This window comes from Xenopus laevis, chromosome 6L, assembly GCF_017654675.1.
Source record: "Xenopus laevis strain J_2021 chromosome 6L, Xenopus_laevis_v10.1, whole genome shotgun sequence".
Lineage (NCBI taxonomy): Eukaryota > Metazoa > Chordata > Amphibia > Anura > Pipidae > Xenopus > Xenopus laevis.
The window spans coordinates 54,554,608-54,576,730 of NC_054381.1; the positions used below are offsets into that span (position 1 = coordinate 54,554,608).

Here is a 22,123-nt window from a genome sequence, read left to right on the forward strand (position 1 = left end):
AGGTCGCGAGCATTACAGATCATAGATCCTATATTTGTTACAATGATTTATATATCCCCACCATATTCCACAACACTGTACATTAGTATGAGTATCTAACAACTGACATACAGACATAGTAATACAGTAGATAATGAGAAATATGCAGAAGTGGAAGGATAGGTTATTAGTTTGCACAATGGCCGCACCTAAAGTTTTATGCCCACAGTTCTGGATTGTAAATGACCCCTATAACCTCCTTTCTGATGCCACATCACTCCAAAGCTTCAATGCTAACCATTGCACTTATTGCCAGCAGAAAATAATATTTTCTAATAAGAATTAGTTTATTTATTAGTGACCAAAGCTACCACAAATATCACAATTATAAAGAAATCTGGGAGTCCTGTGTCCCTGTTTAGGTATTTGACATAGGCTAATTGGACTAATCCTATATACTAAACGAAGGTTGTTTCTATGCCCGGCGTGTCGGGGAGGCAGATGCGCGCGCATCTTCAGCTGAAAGGTTAGCAAAGATGCGCGCGCAGAAAGACACGCCGGACATAGGTTGCTGCCAGCTGCCAGAAGATTCAGGCAGACACCGTCCCCCTCACTCATGCCCGGCGTGTCGGGGAGGCCCCTCACTCATGCCCGGCGCGCGCATCTTCAGCTGAAAGGCTAGGAAAGATGCGCGCGCAGAAAGACACGCCGGACATAGGTTGCTGGCATAAGATCATCCCCCTCACTCTTACCGCTGTCTCCTTCTGCCTCCCGCCGCCTCTTCTTTGCTGGGCGGCCATGTTGCTACTCCTCTGTGAGTGCCCGGCGTGTCAGACACGCCGGACATAGGTTAGGAAGGAGGCATATGCGCTGTGCTGGCGGCAGATTCAGGCTCCCCAGACACCGTCCCCCTCACTCTTACCGCTGTCTCCTTCTGCCTCCCGCCACCTCTTCTTTGCTGGGAGAGTGGGCGGCACCGCACTGCCCAATCAGCACGCACCATCGGCCATGTTGCTACTCCTCTGTGAGTTTGTGTAATGGCGGCGCTCCTCTGCCTCTGTCACACCACCAGTGCCGGCAGCTACTCCACTGCCTCTGTCACACCAGTTAATAAGCTGTCTGCCTCTGTCACCAGTGCTGGCAGCTACTCCACTGCCTCTGTCACCAGTGCCACCAGCTACTCCTCTGCCTCTGTCACACCAGTTAATAAACTGTCTGCCTCTGTCACCAGTGCCGGCAGCTACTCCACTGCCTCTGTCACCAGTGCCGACTGCCAGCAGCTACTCCACTGCCTCTGTCACCAGTGCCGGCAGCTACTCCACTACCTCTGTCACACCAGTTAATAAACTGTCTGCCTCTGTCACCAGTGCCGGCAGCTACTCCACTGCCTCTGTTACCAGTGCAGACTGCCAGCAGCTACTCCACTGCCTCTGTCACCAGTGCCACCAGCTACTCCACTGCCTCTGTCACACCAGTTAATAAACTGTCTGCCTCTGTCACCAGTGCCGGCAGCTACTCCACTGCCTCTGTCACCAGTGCCGACTGCCAGCAGCTACTCCACTGCCTCTGTCACCAGTGCCGGCAGCTACTCCACTGCCTCTGTCACACCAGTTAATAAACTGTCTGCCTCTGTCACCAGTGCCGGCAGCTACTCCACTGCCTCTGTCACCAGTGCCGACTGCCAGCAGCTACTCCACTGCCTCTGTCACCAGTGCCGGCAGCTACTCCACTGCCTCTGTCACACCAGTTAATAAACTGTCTGCCTCTGTCACCAGTGCCGGCAGCTACTCCACTGCCTCTGTCACCAGTGCCGACTGCCAGCAGCTACTCCACTGCCTCTGTCACCAGTGCCGGCAGCTACTCCACTGCCTCTGTCACACCAGTTAATAAACTGTCTGCCTCTGTCACCAGTGCCGGCAGCTACTCCACTGCCTCTGTCACACCAGTTAATAAACTGTCATTAGACCAGATACCATTATTAGCAAAACGGGCTATATTATCTCCAAAAAATATTGATGTTGACATGATAAACAACCAAGTGATTGCATTACTTCCTGGACAAAGCTGTGTCTTTCTGAGTACAGACTGTATTGATTCTGAAGACGAAAGTGAGAAACTTAATTTCCCATTACAATATTTAAACACTATCAACCCTGCTGGATTACCACAACACAATCTAATACTCAAAGTAGGAACAATAGTCATGCTGTTAAGAAACCTTAACACTAAGCAAGGTTTATGTAACGGTACACGGTTGGTTGTGAAGACCATGAGACAAAATGTTATCAAGGCAGAAGTGCTTACAGCAGGGATCCCCAACCTTTTGAACCCGAGAGCAACATTCATAAGCAAAAGGAGTTGGGGAGCAACACTAGCATGAAAAATATTCTTGGGTTGCCAAATGAGGGCTGTGATTGGCCATTTGGCAGCCCCTATGTAGATTGTCAACCTACATTGAGGCTCTGTTTGGCAGTACACTTGTTTTTATACAACCAAAACTTGCCTCCAAGCCTGGAATTCAAAAATAAGCACCTGCTTTGAGGCCACTGGGAGCAACATCCAAGGGGTTGGAGAGCAACATGTTGCTCACGAGCTACTGGTTGGGGACCACTGGCTTACAGGATCCCATAGCGGTGCTACCATTTTGATTCCCAGAATTGACCTTACCAGTTCTGACCAGGAATTACCTTTTAAACTTAAACGACGACAATTCCCCATTAAGGCTGCATTTGCCATGACAATCAACAAATCACAAGGACAAACATTGGATAAAGTCGGCATTTACCTATCTGAGCCTGTGTTTGGTCATGGTCAACTTTATGTTGCATTTTCAAGAGTGCAGCGTTCATCTGATGTTAAAGTCAAGATTTTAAGTACACCTCACCAGGGAGAACTCATTCAAGGACAGGAGAACATTTTCACCAAAAATGTTGTTTATAAAGAAATTTTTCAGTAACACTTTACTACCAATAAACTCAAAATTTAAGAATTCTAATAGCAGATAGGTAACAACAAGCAATCGGCACAGATTCACTCTACATCCCCACAAATTAGCGTCGCCAGTTGCTGCCTGGGGATGGAGAGTGAATCAGCACCCATCGCATTTTGCTGCCTCACTGTTGTTACCATTCTTTCATTAACGATTCTTTAGAGAATCGGGGGTTTACTGGTACTTTATAAAAGTGCACACACACATACAGTACCCACATATAAATGAATATTATTATTTACAGTCTCCCCCATGTCTCTTCCAAAAGGCAGATTTAATAAGCATTCAAGCACCTGGCAGTGCAAAAACTGTATCTTTTGACAAGAATAGTAAAATAGCCTGGAAACTGTGCAATCTGTTTCAAATTGCCCTACTTTGTTATGACAGCTTCCATTACTTAGACAATGAAACCAATTTGTTTGATGGATTAATGCTTGAACTTTTGTGAAATATTTATGAGATATGCATCTTTTTGACCTCGCCACTTGAGTACATTTTATTTACACATCTTGTAAACTTTCTATAAGCTAAATGTAAGCAGGAAAGGCTACAGAGTACTGTAAAGTGGTGGGAACATAATATATTAATAAGCTAATACATTTTACAACTTACATTGCTCTTGGGTTTTCCATAGTTCTGTTGTTGTAAATAAAATAAATATTTAAGGCCTATGCTGGAAATAAACTCTTATTATTATTTAATTTAGAAACCGTCCATTTGAACATGAGGCTTAAAGGTGAACTAAAGGCTGAAATTGAATATACATAGAAATAATGTATTTTATCTACTGAGCTTACTGTACCAGCAGAGAGGTTCAATAGATCCATAACAGTAATAAGCCATTTCTTGGAATCTTGGATCTTGTAAGGCCATCTTTTGAGTGTTGGGGACACTGCACATGCTCAATATGTCAGTTGTCAGGTTTATCTGTTGTAGGAGCTGATACTACCGGGCTGATTATTAAATTCTAATGCAGAATTCGTTGGTTTCTGAGCTACCTTGTAAAGTGAATCTGAATGAATTACAAATTTGGCTCGTATTCCGACTTTTATATGACATATACATAATATATTTTTTAAGTGGTTCCCTAAGCCTAGTTGTTGAGTCCAGATAATATTTTATAAATCAGCAGTAAAGATGGTATCTACAGGGGGCTTGGAGAAGCACCGATCTTTATTTTAAAATAACGGTTGCCTTGGTCAATTTCAAATGCGTTTATGGAATATTTCTTTCTTAAGATTTAGTTAGCAGATGGGAGAATAAGGAAACTAATATAGTGCAAACTTACTAAGGACAATCATGCTGAAGTCAACAGTAATAGACAGTCATACTATTATGTTGTAAATACTCTTGAGAAGATAGATAAAATAAGTGCAATGGGGCAGATAAATATGATAAATGAATGCAAGCATCATAATCAGTTTGTAATGAAAGACTAACTCCATTAGGTACTAAAGGGATTATTTAGATGTTGTGGGCTATAGCGAGGCCCATAGAGTTGAAACACACAGCTTGCCTACACACCCTGCCAAATACCCAGAGACTCTTCCTTAGTGCAGGAAAAACAGCATGTGGGTTGAAAATACATTGAACTATAATCTTATTAGAAGTAATTTAGGGCCCACAGAATTGCTTACTACATGATTTTCCTGTGTTGTTAATCCGTAGATGTAAATATAAGTTAAAGGCACAAGTGTATGATGGACAGAAATAGATAGCAAGAGTCCACATGGCTCGGCCAATTATAGCTATTCACCAGTTTGCTCAAAGCAAAGAATGGGCAGAAGGAGAAAAGTATTTTTCAAAGCCTGCTGTACCTAAGTCTTCTCACATGTAAATAACAAAGTAGTAACAAAGTCTCATTTGCAAACATAGGTACAAAGAAGCACAAGGGCAGCTACCTAACCAGCAACTAGTTTTTATCAGTCTACCATCTCTTAGAAAATTGCCATAGGCAACTGCACTGGTGCATTTTAGCACCTATCTTGAGAAAACATCCTTCTATTCTTTATTATCGTAATATATATATATATATATATATATATATATATATATATATATATATATATATATATATATATTCTTTATTATGGAATACTGTTAATACATACTGTACATATTCATCATGAATTAATATTCTAAGGGGCAGATTTATCAAGGGTCGAATTTTGAAGTGGAAAATACTTTGAAATTCGACCATCGAATTGGATTACTTTGACTTTGACTTTTTATCGAATTTGGGCATTTTCAATCGAAGTCAAATAGTTCGATCGTACGATGAAATCCTTCGAATCAAATGATTCGAACGATTTCATCGATTGATCGAACGATTTGACTTAAACTTCTAAAAACTTAGCCAAATCTTAGCTATAGGTTCTAGAAGGTCCCCATAGGCTAACATTGCAATTCGCCAGCTTTAAGGTGGCGAAGTGTTGAAGTCGAACTTTTTTTAAAGAGACAGTACTTCGATTTTCGAAGTCGAACTTTTTACTTCGAATTGAAGTCGAAGTCGAATTTGGCCTATTCGATGGTCGAAGTACCCAAAAAATAGTTTGAAATTCGAAGTTTTTAACTTCGAAAATTCACTTTGACCCTTAGTAAATCTGCCCCTAAGTGTCTAGTTTTATATAAAGAATACTTGAAAGCTTATATCGTTTACACTGGCTGTGGTGTTTATCCCCTCAGTTTTTCTAACCTGTATGTTCTGTTTCTTACCTATTGTAAGGTTAGGGCAGGATTCACTTGTATCTGTGGATTTAAAGCAGAATATATGTAATTAACTTGTTATAGGAAGCATTTTACGCTCCACTGGTCATTTAACCCTACTGGCTGCATGCTATCCAATTTCTTAATCCACACAGCTTCCCTCTGAAGGAGTGCTTTTTTCTATCACCTCCTCTTGTATGTTGTTTCACCACTTCTATTACTAACCACCTCAACTGGGCTACATTATGATGGTATTCAGCAAAATGTCGGGACACTGCTGTATCTGTACTAGTGTTTGGGATAACGTTTCTTATGTTCCCTTTGTGTTCTTTTATTCTTTCTTTCACACTTCTTGAGGCCTGTCCTATATAAACCTTCCCACAGGGGCATTTCAATAAATAAACCACTGAACTTGTGTTACATGTAGCGTAATGCTTCATGCTGACTTTATATCCTTTAGTGGGATGGCTGATGTGTTTCCCTTTAATGACAGAAGAGCAGCATACGCAATTTAGGCATGGAAAGGTTCCGACTTGAGGGGTGCTATGAAAGATTGTTTGCATCCTACATTTGGTTTCTAGTTCGGCTTTACAGAGTTTATCTTTAATCGACTTTCCTTTCCTATAGCAAAACATTGGTGCTTGTTTGCAAATACTAGAAAGTGCCTTGTCAGTACCTAGGATTGGCTTTATCCCAAACACTAGTACAGATACAGCAGTGTCCCGACATTTTGCTGAATACCATCATAATGTAGCCCAGTTGAGGTGGTTAGTAATAGAAGTGGTGAAACAACATACAAGAGGAGGTGATAGAAAAAAGCACTCCTTCAGAGGGAAGCTGTGTGGATTAAGAAATTGGATAGCATGCAGCCAGTAGGGTTAAATGACCAGTGGAGCGTGAAATGCTTCCTATAACAAGTTAATTACATATATTCTGCTTTAAATCCACAGATACAAGTGAATCCTGCCCTAACCTTACAATAGGTAAGAAAATAAGCTTACTGCTGAATGATAAGTGGTTACATAGAGGGCTGTGTATGATACTGTTGCAAATAGGTGACTTGAATCGAAATAGTTAATGAGGCTAAAGCATGCTACAAATGTGTCAAGTGATTACTCCAGTAGGCAAAATTTATTGCAGTACTAGGCTTTTTATTGTACATATGTTTTTATTAACCAGGTTGTTTTGAAGCCTACAACAGTGGTTGTCGTACCCAGCACTTTTTTGGTGAATAAAGGATAATAATATATAAGAAGACACAAGCACTTTGTACACTGTGGAGGAGTTGTAGTAACATTTTTTACAAATTTTTTACTAATTGGTATTAATTGTTTTTAATAACCATTGTATAATGACACGATTTTGATGCAATTAAGGTATTTTTATAGTTGCACTAGACCCTGGGGGTATATAATGGGTTAACTCCCTAAGCAAAATTGTAACTCTTACGCCCACTTTCGTTTCCCCTCCCACCTATTTCCTATAAAGATGGTGTGTTAATTGGTAATTTGTACACTTGACAAAGGGCAATTTTGCTCGAAACATGTGTGAATAAAAAGATTTTTTGCAGCAAAGCTCTGCGTCTACCTTGGACTTTTTCACCAACTATATCTTATATAAAGAATACATTGTTGTACCGATGTTTGTGCACAAGGTGAGGTGAAAGCTTTTGTTGCCTCTGGAGTACAATCTTAATCTTTATTATTCATTATTCAACAAGATTATCATCATTAACAAGCAATCCTCTGTGTTACGGCAAATCAGTACTAAAATATAATTAACATTTTAATTTAAGAGACATTTTTTGGTTTTAATACTGACATTCTCTAGCGGTTGCATTCCTCACAGTCCAGGAGAGTCTCATGCAAAGTATGTGAAAGGGGGCCACCACCTGTGGTGTTTATACAAATGGCCTGCGGGTGTCACTGTGCACAGGACTTGTACTGTGCATACACAGGACTTTCTGTACAGCTGGAGAGGGTTAGAGTTTAAGCTTACTGTTGTGTAATGGCGGTCTGACTCTGCTAATAAAGCACTGTTATACTCTACTCATCCTCAGCTACCCAAAACATAACACCACCCACAAAATATTTTTTTCATAATGTAATCAAGGGATAGTATTTATAAGCAATTTTACTATTTACTTTTATTTAAAAATGTCAATGGTTTTAAAGTTCTTAAAGTAGTCAATGGGCATTTTTCACATACCAAATGCATTGGAGTCAATAGGTGTTTTTCACATGCCATATGAATTGGAGTCAATGGGCTTTTTTTTAAAAGATACAAAATTCATTGTGAAATTCTAGTGCAGATTTGCAATTTTTTGGGGATTTGTGAAACTGGTAATGTGCTCATCCTTAGTTACAGTTATAATAGTAGCAACATGGCTGCAATATAAAGGGTAATAAGTATTTAAGATTTACTTTTTGGTCAAATCCAATTTATAAGGAACCGATGGTAGAGCTGAACCATGGTTTTTCTATGATTTTGTTGACCAGGACATGAGGGGCCCCGTTTATGTATAGAGCACAAATCACCATACAACTTTTTATAAGCAATAAGCTTGCAGGACACAAACATTTCCCAGCATGGCGGGCATCCATTGTGGTCTGCAGAGCTGCTCCCAACTGCAGCGAGTTGAAGAACACTTTCTTCTATATATAGGTATATAAGTTCCATTATCTTAAAATAAAATGGACTTATTTTGATGGCCTTCTTTTTCAGAGCTTTCTGGATAAAAACTTTTATCCAGAAAGCTCTGAAATGGAAGCCCATCTCCAATAGACTCAATTTGAATCAAATAAGTCCGTTTAAAAACTTGACCCCGAATATGAGTTCATTAATCCTTATTGGAAGCAAAACAATCCTGTTGGGTTTGTTTAATCTTTGAATGCTTTTTATAGACTTAAGGCACGAAGATCAAAGTTATGGAAAGATCCATTATCTGCAAAACCCCAGGTCCTGAGCATTCCCGATAACAGGTCCCCTACTTGTACTGTATATTGGGCATAAATAGATAATGCTGGGGATACACTGTGTTCCTACTATTAAATGAGCCATTAAATGAGTAACGAATAGTTATCTCTTGCAGAAATGAAAATGATTATTATTTACTTAATAATTGATATAATTTCTACTTTGATCTTAAGAGCATTAAATATATATGAAAACATGGTGCTAATAGTCACTATCCTTCTCCTTATGGGCCTAGCAAATAAAACTCTTGCCCTCAAAATTAACCTTATTTGGTCTTCAGATTTCCCCCACCCCTTTATTGCTTTGGGGCACACTAGTTTGGGAATTACTCCACACAGTTTGGGAACTACTCCTGTAGGATCAAATCCACAAACAAATAAATGTTTCCAGCGCTAGGAGAGTGAATTGTATATAATCTGACTTGGCTATATGGACCTAAATACTTATTTGTATATTTAAATGTGTATCTATGTGCCTCCCCGGGAGACGCTTACCATTAAAAGCGGGTGATCCGGGTGCTAATTGCCCTGGACCCTGCGCTTCTGTTTCATATAAAGGCTCCACGTGGATTCTCTTCTCAGCACAGAAAAACCCCAAGATAAATGTAGGTCCTAATAACAGATTCCCAGACCTAACGTTCAGTAGAGGATTTTGTACTTGGCAGATCTGTATATGATAGATTTAGTGCATTGCTAAATATAAATGACACAAATGTGTCTTTATTTAACCTAGATTTATTACTTCATTTTGCACTCATTCTCAGTGTCGAACTTAGTTGAAATAATTTCTTACAATACAAAAAAAGCCACACACTTTTTATTCCATAAAATAGGCAACCTACCTATAAAATGTTTTATATAAGTTGGAATCCACTTAGAAATAAAATTACATTTTATTTTATTAGTGTAAAAAAAAAATACTTACCTACTATATAATGTTTGTATGTCTATGATTTATATTGTTTCTTTCCATTGCACAGTTGGTATAATATTTCTCTCTGGTGCAAGGTCTGCTATGTCTTAATGTCATCAGCCTCAAAGCACACACATTGCCATTCAGAGCACTCACTGCTCTTTTAGATGTTCAGCTTGAGTGTCTCTTGGCACCAATTAGCTGGCAAGGATTTCATTTATCTGTGAGGTTACAACTTAACCAGCTTTGAAAGTCACTTTCTAGGGACAACAGCCCAGAATCTTCACAAAAATGATGTTTTAACTCAATGCAGTATGATCATTCTAGAATGTCACAATTTGTCTTATAGATATGAATGTTCAGTATCTGAAGCCAGCCAATTGGTTATATACGGAATAAAATAGTAAAAAAGCAATATGTAATAGCTCCTACATTTATTCCTTCAGTGTTAGTACTACAGCAGACAAAATCATGCAGAAACCAAACAGTACTAATGAATCAGTAGAAAAATTGCTTTCAATACTTGCCATATTTTTTTCTATAGGAATACTGGCAAATTTTAAGGGAAAGCCTTTGGTTGTTTAGAAATGATGTCATTATCTACTCTGTGTCTGTGTATTAAAACTTACCGTAAAGGACATAAGGGCTCATTCACAACCATAAGCACATGGGCAACTTGCACTTTTTCTCTGCAGTGTTTATTAAATGCACTCTGTATTTCTGTATAGTTGCTTTTGCCGCCACTCGTTCCTCTCTCATTCTGAATCAGGCGCTGCTGCACTTATTAACACAGGGGAGTCCTGGAGCTACTACTACCTACTGACCAGGAGTTCAAAAAAGTCTGGTATCCCCAGGGTCCCTACAGCACCCTGCACCAATCACCATAGCACAGTTGTGCCAAAAGGACAGGTTTTTTCCTCCTTATTTATTAATACACTTTCCCGAAAATTTTGTTTGCAGGAAAAAAAAACCTAAAAAATCTTGAAAAAAACGTTTTTTCAAAATCTTTTGATTATTGCACGAAACCCAGCGCAAAATATCTTTGGAGCTTCTCCAATTGACTTATATACAACCTCGGCATGTCTGAGATGCCAGATATTCAGACTTTTCCATCCTCGGGGTATAATAAATCCATAATAAATCCCGAAAAGTTTTTTTCCCCACTAAAAATTCAGATTTTATAGTTAAAAAAAACAAGATTTTCGGAGTTTAGTAAATAACCCCCCAAAAAGTTACAGATAGTTTCCCTCCCTTTATAATACATCAGCATTGTTTGTTTCTCTTGTTTCTGAGTCCTAGTATGCTTTGTCAGGACTGGTGCACATGTAGTTATTTGTCATTTCTGTTTTACTACTTCAGCTAGGTAATGTTTCTCTGCAATTGTCATACTAAGTATTTTTAACAGGCAAATTGTAACTCTAAAATGTTGCATAAAAATAAAAAATAAAAATCTAGTTTTAACAGGCATTTGCCTGTAAAATCTTGTCAAAGGAACAGTAATACCAAACATTGAAAGTGTTTTTATGTAATGGTGTAATGAATCATGTACTGAAAAAAATAGAATAGCTCCTTTTAAAAAAATTACAGGAGGGAGCAAAAAATAAGTAACAGGCCAAAAAAATGTCTTGAAGGCTTCTTCATCTGTGTTGTTCTCAACCTGACACTTTTTGCCAATGACACAACGCTGGAATCAACACACTGCAGCTCTCTTTGCTGGGGGAGACCAACACACTGCAGCTCTCTTTGCTGACACAATGCTTCTCTCTTGGCCAGGTCTCCTTTTTCTACCTTTTTTACACTGCTAAATATTTTGCTCTGAAAATATATGTGTTCTCAGTCTGCTCTCTAGTGTGGCACCCTTACATGGCTGAAGCAACCAGAGAACATTTTAATGTAAAGTTAGATAAAACTAGAACAGAAAACAAATGCAGCTGATTGCTAAAAAGAATCCCAAACAGAACAAGTTTTCCAAATTAACAAATGAAAATTATCCTCACTCTGACAGTCCCAGCAAGCTTATAAAATGTATATTATGACCGATTTGCTGATCTACAAAGCCTAGCATTTTAAAAAGTTAATAGTAGATCCCCAACCAGAGTTTAGCAGTCATTGCTTTATTACAATTCAGTCTATAGACCTGCAGAAGTCTCTTCACTGTAAGGCTAAGGCCACACTAGGCGATAGCGCCGCGATTTGACTCGCGGCGACTTTTCGCCGCGACTTTTAAGCCGCAATCGCTGGGGAAACTTTTGCGCTGGCGTCTATGGGGAATCGCGAAAAATCGCCAGCGTAAAAACACACGCGGCGATCTTTTTTCTATTGTCGCTCGAAATCGCCTAGCGAGGCAATTTCGAGCGACAGTAGAGAAAAGATCGCCGCGTGTGTTTTTACGCTGGCGATTTTTCGCGGCGCTATCGCCTAGTGTGGCCTTAGCCTAAGGGTACGTTCACACGAGGAGATTCGGGGAGATTTTGCCATCTGGCGACTAATCGCCTATTCTTCTGGGCGACAATCTCCCCAAACTGCCTCCTCGTGTCTTCCCATCCGCTGTAGTGAAAAGTAGCCTTCGCTAAAGCACAAGCAGCGCAGTGTTTTCCAAAGTCGCCCGAAGTTTCCTCGCGACACGAGGAGGCAGTTCGGGGAGATTTCTATTCAACGAATGTTGAATAGAAATCAATTGAAATTCATTTTGCAGGCTGCTTCCTCACTAAGAGGGTTGTGTAACTAAAGAAAGCATTCCTTGCATTTCATAATTGTTTCCATATTAAGTAATATCTTTTCTGAAACAAAAGGGAGCAATTAGCCATTTTTTTCACTTTACAAAGTGCCATCTTTTCTGCTTGAATTGCTGTGGAGCATAGAGACCTCTGACTGCCCCCATGAATACAGTGCAGTCTGTGTTTGGCTGCACTGTATTCATGAGGGGTGGGAGGTACCCTCTGCTCCTTACTGTTCTTGCTCTTCTGCACAGGTTCTATGTAAATATGCCATATCATCTGCTCATTCTGCCAATTAACACAGTGCTGTCATCAGTTTGTTATTGTTTAGTTCGCTTTCCCTGACTGAAACAATCAATAGAGGTAAATGCAGTATGGAAACTGTGAGCATCTCAGTGACTCTGTGCTAAACCCTGTGCCTAAATGTGGTAGGGGAGGGTAGACCACAAGCAGCAAGTAGAACAAAATAAACTAGGATTTTTTGGAGTATAGCTGCCCATCTACTTATGGATATTCTGTAGTTCCCAGACAAATCAGTGGTCACTCTAAGTTTGGGTTATCAAAATCCATGCTTGGGTGCCTTTTTTTAAAGAAAAGGTATGGTTTCTGTTTTTATCCAGAGCTGGTGAATCCTTACAAACCAATACATCACTATGCTCGGGTTAATTTACACTCAATTAATGGTCCATATTTGTACAAAGCCTTATATTCATGGCATTTAAATGTGGCCAAATTAATGTGAAGTATTTCTAAACGTTATCATATAGTCTATTTGCTGCAAAACAGTGTATTTTGGCAGGACGCCTGCTTTTGATAATCTTCTATATAAAAACGTTAGTCAGGTTTATAGTTTGTGCTGCATTTTAGAAAATGTGTGCATTCAGGGTTTTTTTTCTGTGGTATTAAGGGATTTATATATGAAATCTTGAAATGCTAATGAGTACTACAGCTACACAAACCCTCAATGCTGGAATTGTCTTTAAAGCTTGAAAAATGTATATATTTAATATCCCAGACAGTCATCTTTTCTTTACATTTTTCATGCACCAGGTACAGAGCCATTGCAGATATGTATGGTGTTTGCCCCGGGTTTGCTTAAGGCAGAACTGTATTTGTAAGGAACATAACCACCTCTGCTTATACAGATATATTCAGTTCACCCATTTCAGCAGATTCCCTGATCTATAAAAGCGATTCATCAAGCAGGAGGCCATTGTACAGCAACTGCCAGGGGGTGTTGCCAAGTAACAGTAGCGAGCATAGCTTTCCTTATTTTAGATTTGCTAACTTTCTGTGACAGTTTTGTGCAAGATCAACGGCTTTTATACCCTAACTGGCGGATATGTACGATATTTGCCTACGGTTTGCTTCTGGCAGAATTACACTGGGTTCTTATAGAGCTAAACCAGCCCTGTTGTTACTGAAGCAAACGTTCACCTTTCACTAAAAGGCTCTCTCACTGTTTAACAGATATTTCTTTTTATATGCCAGTGCTGATATTGACATGTTATATAATTATAGTACAAATATGGGACCTGTTATGCAGAACCCTCGGGACGTGGTGGTTTCTGGACCAGGGATAATTCTGTAATTTGGATCTTCATAACTTAATTCTACTAACAATCATTTAACAATCATTTCACCATTAATTAAACTAAAAAGGATTGTTTTGTCTCCAATAAGGATTAATTATATCTTATATGGGACCAGGTACAAGGTTCTGTTTTATTATTAAAAAAAAATTTATGTTTAAGCATTTGAATTACAGGTATGGGATCCATCATCCAGAAACCCGTTATCCAGAAAGTTCAGAATAATGGAAAGGCTTTCTCGCATAGACTCCATTTTATCCAAATAATCCATATTTGTAAAAATGATTTCCTTTTTCTCTGTAATAATAAAACAGTACCTTGTACTTGATCCCAATTAACCTATAATTAATCCTTATTGGAAGCAAAATCAGCCTATTGGATTTATTTGATGTTTACATGATTTTCTAGTAGACTTAAGGTATGAAGATCCAAATTACAGAAACATCTGTTATCCCCAGGTCCTGAGCATTCTGGATATCAGGTCCCATATCTGTATTTAATTAAAATGAAGTCTATTGGAGATGACAAGCACGTTCACTTGCTGACTGATGGTACAAAAGCATGGATCAAAACCAGCCTGTCTACACACAATTGCAACTGTACAGTATGGAGACCATTTATTAAACTTCTAGTTTTGATAAATAAGCCCCTTAATGGTTGCATTAGCCGAATTTGAAATCTCTTAGTGGCCTATTTACTGAAAATCAAATTAATCTAATTTTTTATGAAAACAAAGTCGACCAAACTCCCTTCCACGAATTGAACTCATTAATCGAAACACAAAATCGAAAGTCAGATCGTATCATTGACGTTCCAAAAACTCGATTTTATCGAATTGTTTCCGCAAAAACTTGACTTTATCAGAATATCGGACAATCGCATATTTTCTGATAAACCTCTAAAAATTTGAGTTTTTATTTTTCCCATGAAAAAAGAGTTTTTCCCCTAAAAAACTCAACTTGAAAAAAATAAAGGTTTTATAAATGGGCCCCTTAATGTCTTGCTATTCTTTCACTAAAGGGCACATATATTAGCCCTCTTGTTTTTTGTGTTGGGCATCAAATAGAAAAAGTTGCACAATTTGATTTGACGCACAATTTTGTCTCAACTTTTTGATGATTTATTGGCAAATTAAGGGGATTCAGTTTTGGGAGTTTTTATATAGTGGGAAAAAGTCAAGTTTTAGTAAATACCCCCTTAGAGTTTATAGCACATAACCTAGAATATTTGCTGTGTTACTGTATCTCCTTTGTGTATCTAAAATTCTAAGCACTCATATTCCAATTATATGACGAAGTGTCATTAAATTCCATTATATTTCTTCTTTACTAGGTCAGCTGTGCAGAGTCTGGGCAAGAAAACTTTCGATAAGGTCTACATCTATCTGAAGAGCGCAAGGAAAAATAAGACCAATGAAAAGGAAGTAAAGAAGCAACTAGAGAGTATGGTCTCCAAGCCAAATGAGTGCTTTTTGGTAGACCAACTTCTCTACTTTGAGGAAGAACTGGCAGCCATGTCTTCAAGAACAAACAAAGCTTGATATGGAATGACAGAAGCTAATCATACACTTGTATACAAGTAATAACAATGCAGGTTGCCTGGCACATAGTTACTGCACAGAGAATTAATTGGAGGTGACACGATATTGGTAGTATAAAGTGTGTTTGAACCCCTCTTTGCAGTCAAACATCTGTTCAGCCCTAGCAACCCCTTGTTCATAACTGAGTGATAGATATATACTTGTCATTGTAGTTATATCCAGGAAAGGAAATTAGCATTTACCCAAATCCCACCTTAACTGGTCCTTTGATCCCCTCCCACTGCATCACTCACCCCTACATCACTCTCCCCTACATCACTCTCCCCTACATCACTCTCCCCTACATCACTCTCCCCTACATCGCTCTCCCCTACATCGCTCACCCCTACATCGCTCACCCCTACATCGCTCTCCCCTACATCGCTCTCCCCTACATCGCTCTCCCCTACATCGCTCTCCCCTACATCGCTCACCCCTACATCGCTCACCCCTACCTCACTCTCCCCTGCATTACTCTCCCCTACAGCACTCTCCCCTACATCACTCTCCCCTAAAAGAGTTAGATGCACAGTTGTCAACCTCAGATGTAAAAAAACAATGTTGTGTGTGCTGTCCCGACATAGAAGTATGTACAGTACTGGAATTAGGCACAGCCAGCCCGATTCACTGTAAATTCACTGTAATCTTTTGTACCACAATGTGTAAAAATCACAAACATTGCCTGTGTAATGAAAACCTCAAAATTGTAAATGTGTCCATTAAAGTTAAAAATATATATATATACAGTATATATGGAAAGTACTGTATATCTTGCTCTCATGAGTACTTAATGTTTAATGTTAAATAAAATATCAGTTATCGTGTTTTCCATGTAAATATAGAAGTCAGGGAAAAATGTTGATGAAAAATGTAGATGTGTCAAAAAAATATCCCCATTAAACTGGTGGTTTCCATTTGTGTGACTGGCAGGCTCCACGTAGAGTCATTAGGCACTTCTCCTCCAGACAGTAAAATGATATGTGAGCCATAGGCATTACAAGCTGTAGAGCGAAACAGGATCTGCTAAAAGCCATGCTCAAATATGATCGTACTGAGGCAGAAAATACGTTTCACATGCAATAAATAGAAATCGTTGGAAACAGGTGTTAACAAGTAAAACCAATGGTGCTTGCGTTCAGCATAAGATCAGCACAAATATTGTCAATTAAAGGGACATTAACACAAACATAAAGCTGTCCTCCGCCAACAGAACTCACCAATGAGCATGTGGTTACCAGCTTTTGAACTTGTGTCTCCCTTTGCACAAGTAGTGTATTTAGCTTGGGGATACTTGAGAAATACCAGAATCAGCCTATGCTCAATTTCAAGGCATTTATTTTATGAACGTGTCTCGTGACATGCTGAGCATTGCGTTATTATAACTTTGATCCCAGCTCAGTGCTACACCGGACAAATGGGAAAGCCACTTTTCCCTTGCAGGGTCATATAAATAGGTGCCTTTTTGTGATCAGTGATACCCAAATAACTGTCAATATTCTCCACATAGCATTTCAAAATTGCTGAATCTAATATGTGGGAAATTTATTGGAAACTGTTTCATTTTTCTACGTGCACATTCTACTGCTGATTTTCACACCTTTCAATGTAAATCTTACACTGAATACATTAGAGAAGTACTGATTCAGCAACTGAAACTCACACATCCAATTTACTATTCCTACACAGAGAAACAAGGCATAACCCAGTTGAGAGCCCTCACCAATATCTTTTGTTAATTGGAAAATATATTGAATGTTCTAAACCTTTAGTTGCCTCTTGGATCAACCGTGAAAGAAATGAAATTAAGGTTGTTGTGTTATCGCTTACCTTCTGTTTTCTAACTCGCAGGAGTTCCTTTTAGCAACATTTTAGTAAATGCAATTCATTAAACATTTTCAATTATTTTTGAAGATGTCAAATTAATTGCAAGTGAATTGGTATCTTTCTGTCCCTTTCTAGTCTTTGCACTGCTTCTACTGACTACATGCATCACTGGAACAATTTAGCAGCAGTCAGCTATACTTCAGCAAAAAACGTTATTTCTCACAATGCCTCGCAAATTCTGGGATTAACAGACCCTTGAAGAAAGTGGATGACAGAAGCGTTAGCGGAATTGGAAGAACTGAAGTCTTTGCTGGAGGAGCTGACTACTGCTGAATTGTTTCTGGTCAGGACAGGCAGTGCAGAGAAGCAAAAGAGACAGAGAGATACTGCTGTCAATATACCAATAATGTTAAAATCGCTGAAAATGTGTACAGGAAAGTTCATTATGCACATTTTATGTTTTTATTGGGGTGGAGTTCCCCTTTAAGTCCAAAACCACTGATGTTTGGAAGTTTAAATGCTTAGAATTGTACCACTTGGCTATAAATATAATGCTCCTCTAAATCCCAAACAGATGTGACACCAGCATCTCTAAAATGCCCAGCGCATTGTTTGGAAACATTAGCAAAGTCGCTTTGTACAGCAGCAATTTACAGGGATTTATTTAAAATTTCAATAATGCTTCTTCTTCATCCACGAAGGCAAATATATTTCTATGTATCAATCAAAGCAAAGCTGGTATTTGGCAGTGCTCCCTAATGCTTTTCATTATCTTTCGGACATATTTCATTATATGTTTAATGTTCAAACAAACTCTAAACTATTCTACAACATAAGAGATCATTGGAGTTAAGTAATAAAAGGTACAAACTTTGCTACAGCTCTAGTTACCTACAACAACCAATCAGCAGGTAGCATTTACTGGTCATCTGTATAAACAGAAACACAGAACCCATGATCTGTAAACATCTTCCCAAATACTGCAGGTGGGGTCCCCACATGATGTTTAAACCCCCTTGCCAGAGCCCCAAGCCAGTTCTTTTGTGTTTCTGCTGCATCCGTACAATACCCCTGCTAGCCATTATGTCCCAAGCTATCAGCTCTGTCCAGCACTGCCTGTTCCTTAGGTTATTTTGGCATCTTTTAGACCTTTTTAATGGCTGGAGTTTACTTTAATTATGGGCTGAATTAAAGACAGTGGGGCAGGTTTCCTAAAGGACGAAGTGACTAATGCTGGCAATAATTTTCCAGCGTGACATCATTTAGGAATTTTGCAGATTTCCTAACGGGCGCAGGCGTCACTTTGATAGCGAAGGAGATAGACGCTAGCGTTGCTTCACACTCTAACGCCAGGCTAATTTTCGCTCTGGCAAATGGACATAACTCTGCAAATTCAGTAAGATGCGGATTTTACTAAACGTTACCTCATTCGCCAGACTTGCATTCACCAGCTCAGACCAGGCAAAGTGTAATGGGACTTCCTCAATTTTTAATGCAAAAAGTCCCAAAAAACGCGGGCGTCTTTTCCTTTTATCTGCAAAAGTCCGTAAATTTTTTGGGGGTAACCGGGTTCCCCTCTACATTTTCTAACATAGGGAACATAAACTATACACTGGGCTCATGTGAAGGTCAATATAACAACTCTATTTTATTGATTAAGGTTCCCTGAACTTGTGTAATGTAATGTATTTGCTGCAACATATACGTCCATTCAACTTTATAATTTCCCACGTATGCAAATTAGGCAACGCTAGCGCTTCTTCGCCTTGATTGACGAAGTAACGATAGTGAAAATTCGCCAGCGTTTGGCGCCCAGCAGAAAATCTCCTCTTCTTCGGGGCGACTAATCTTCCCGAACTGGCTTCCTCTGCCTTCGGGCGACTTCGGAAAACTAAAAGTCTGAGGTCACATAAGGGGGGGGGGGGCTGATTTACAGCTAGTGCAGGCTCTAGGCACCCAGTCAGATCTTTGCTTTTGTTTTTTTAACTGGTAGTAGACTGATCAAAGCTACTGTAATTGCTAATTGGTTGCTGAATGCATCTGCACTTGTGTAATTTAGCCCCTGTGTTGGTAAATGAGCCTAAGTAGTTTTATCTTTTTATCTTATTCTTTTTTTGCAGTTATTTTTGCAGGGGGAATCAGTAATTTACTCATGCAGAAACTAAATCGGGACAGATCTCCTTGACTGGCATTAGACTTAAAGAACATTTATGCTTTATGTTATGCTCCAAATATACAGAATCTATACAGGGCGCCACTTTCAGTTAATTAGATACATTCTTTGCAACCAATAATCAAGGGTTAGGCAGAGGCAAAATTCCATTGGATACCCCCAGTGATGTGTGCACAGAGTTTCATTAACATCTAACCTTTATATACATTAAATAGGCAAATGTGTAGACAGAAATGAAAGTAATTAAAACACAAACAGAAATTGTGATGTAATTACTATAGATCCCACAGTTTTTTTATCCTCTATACTGTAAAATATAGGAAACATATTTAGAAAATATTAATATTTTGAAAGCTTAAAAAAAAAAGCATAGTTTTAATAGGTAACACAAAGATCCCCCAGGAAATGTCGCTAGAGGAAAGGCACAAAAACCTTAAGTTTGCCCAGGAGCAGTTACCCATAGCAAGCATTTACTGGTCACTAGTGATGTGCAGGTTGGGTTTATCCCGACCCCCACCTGATCCGCACCTGAACACCCTCCACCCGAGCCCGACTTCCGGCCTCCCTTTATAGACCCGCGCCAACCGGGCCCACCAATGATATCACAAAAGGGTCAGGGCAAGCAGGCGCACAGCTATAAAGCCAGAAGTCAGAAGCTGGTAGTTGAAGGCTGAATGCTGTGGATCAATTACAAACTCACTGAACAGAAATGTACCATGTGGCCCCCCTTCAAGTCGCTGGCTAACTCAGAGTTATAGAGCTGAAAAGCAGGAAGTAGTGTTCTGGCTGTTTTATTAGACATCTGTTCACTCCAGCCTTTATACATTACATTTTTGGCTAACTATATTAGAAATATTTTTTATTTTGCACAGACTATCTATTTACACCGTTTTTATTTTTATATTGAACACAATTCCAGATTCTGTGTGACAATTTACGTGGTGCTCTATCTGGGAACTCAGGGGTTCCATATAAGATCAGAACACTAAGAAAATCGGATGGCACCCCCAAATGTGCTAAATATTCTTGGTTTATTGAGATCTCCACCCAACATTTCGGGGGATCTACCCCCCTTTCTCAAGTGCTTACTAACTGTGTATCAAATAATTCTGCTGGCATTTAAAGGGTTTAGGGATGCAAATACAAAATGGTAAATACATGTAAAAGTCACAAAATAAAAAAGTAATGATGTTGCTCATATTATTTAGAATGCCATCTGAGCAATTGGAACAGTATATGAGCCTAAACTATTATACATATACACCAGTCAGGTTTAGACAACTGGAATCCACATATAATCTTTGTATAATCAGTATAAGCTTCTTACTTTATTATTGACATTATTCCCAGGAAGGCTCTATGTTATGGTGTAATGGTCGAGCAGCATGTACAGTATATCTGCGACTGCTAGTAGTGCTTAATCCCTGAAATTGTGAAGCTGAGACTCCCTAGCAGCAATAATATGGATCCATCTGTTGAGACTCTTACACTGGGTGTTTTCTCTAAAAAGCAAAGTAATAACATGTGAGTGCAGGAGCTAGCTGAAGCAGAATATTCTCTATTCACCAGATGCTGTGATGCTGAAGCAAAAAAAATTTAAACTGAGGAATACCATTAATGCTTTAGTGACTGAAATGGTAACGATAGCCATTGTACAGTAAATTTACCATTTTCCCAAAGATAGAATTGGTGAAATTTAGAAATAAAGCCAGGATGTATGATTATTTTCCCCAAAGAATAGGAGAATTATATGCAAATCTCTAACCATACCCCCCCCCAAAAAAACATATCCATCCATATGCATTTACCATGTCTGAATGGATGGCAATTATGGCTAATTTACATATGCAGTGACTTGTGCAAATTGAAATTCGCTGCGAATCTCCAAGTTTTTCTGCAAGCAAATTAATTTGTCAATTAGTCATCGAACAATCCGCCGTGTCAAAAAAAAATTGACACGCGGCAAAATTGTTGCGCGCATAAAGACTGTGTGTCAAAATGATTTGGACTCCCATTGACTTTAATGCAGTTGGACCAAATAGTCGTGCGTATAAAAATTGTCGCTCACATCAAATTTGATGCACATAAAATTATTTTGACGCCCATTGATTTCTATGCATTTCACAAATTTTTAACCATTTTGCGCACGGCACAGATTCGCCCATCACTAGCAGTTATGACAAGGCAGCACTTTTCCGAGAATTCCAGCATAATTGCAGGTGCTTCATACACAAATACAGGTGCAAACTGTTATGGAAAATCACAGCGCTAACTATATCCTCAGAGTTTGGATGGAATGGCACTTCTGGTGGATCCAAGAAGAGTCAATAGAATGAGCCATCACAACATCATCCAGCAGGGCCTTATAAATCAATGATATCCGGTGTTCCAATTTTGGCTGGAAAATCTAAGGCTGGCTCCACCACGTGCACCTGTCTTCACATACAATTCTTGTAGCAAATAACCAAAAAAAGGTGAAGGAAGCCTCAAAAGCAGAACTTTGCTGCAATTTATTAAGTTGTGCCACTACATGTTTCTCAAGTGTACTCAGCAAATGCACAATCATCCAGCAGTGCATTCCACAACCTCACTGCCCTCACTGTGAAGAACCACCTACAGGGCTTCAGATGAAAGTTCTGTTCCTCAAGCGGCCTCTGTCTATAATGTCCTCTTATG

The 22,123-nt window shown here is 39.2% G+C and overlaps 1 protein-coding gene across 4 annotated transcripts in view; it reads left to right on the top strand.

Moving 5' to 3' along the window:
* Positions 1-16,373, top strand: part of nek11.L (NIMA-related kinase 11 L homeolog) — a 152,666-nt gene extending 136,293 nt beyond the window's left edge. For all 4 annotated transcript variants that reach the window (XM_018267502.2, XM_041566043.1, XM_041566044.1 and 1 more), the window contains one exon: positions 15,204-16,373. In XM_018267502.2, coding sequence (XP_018122991.1) covers positions 15,204-15,411 — 208 coding nt within the window. In that variant the 3' untranslated portion in view covers positions 15,412-16,373. The remainder of the gene's footprint in view (positions 1-15,203) is intronic.
* The last annotated feature ends 5,750 nt before the right edge of the window (positions 16,374-22,123 follow it).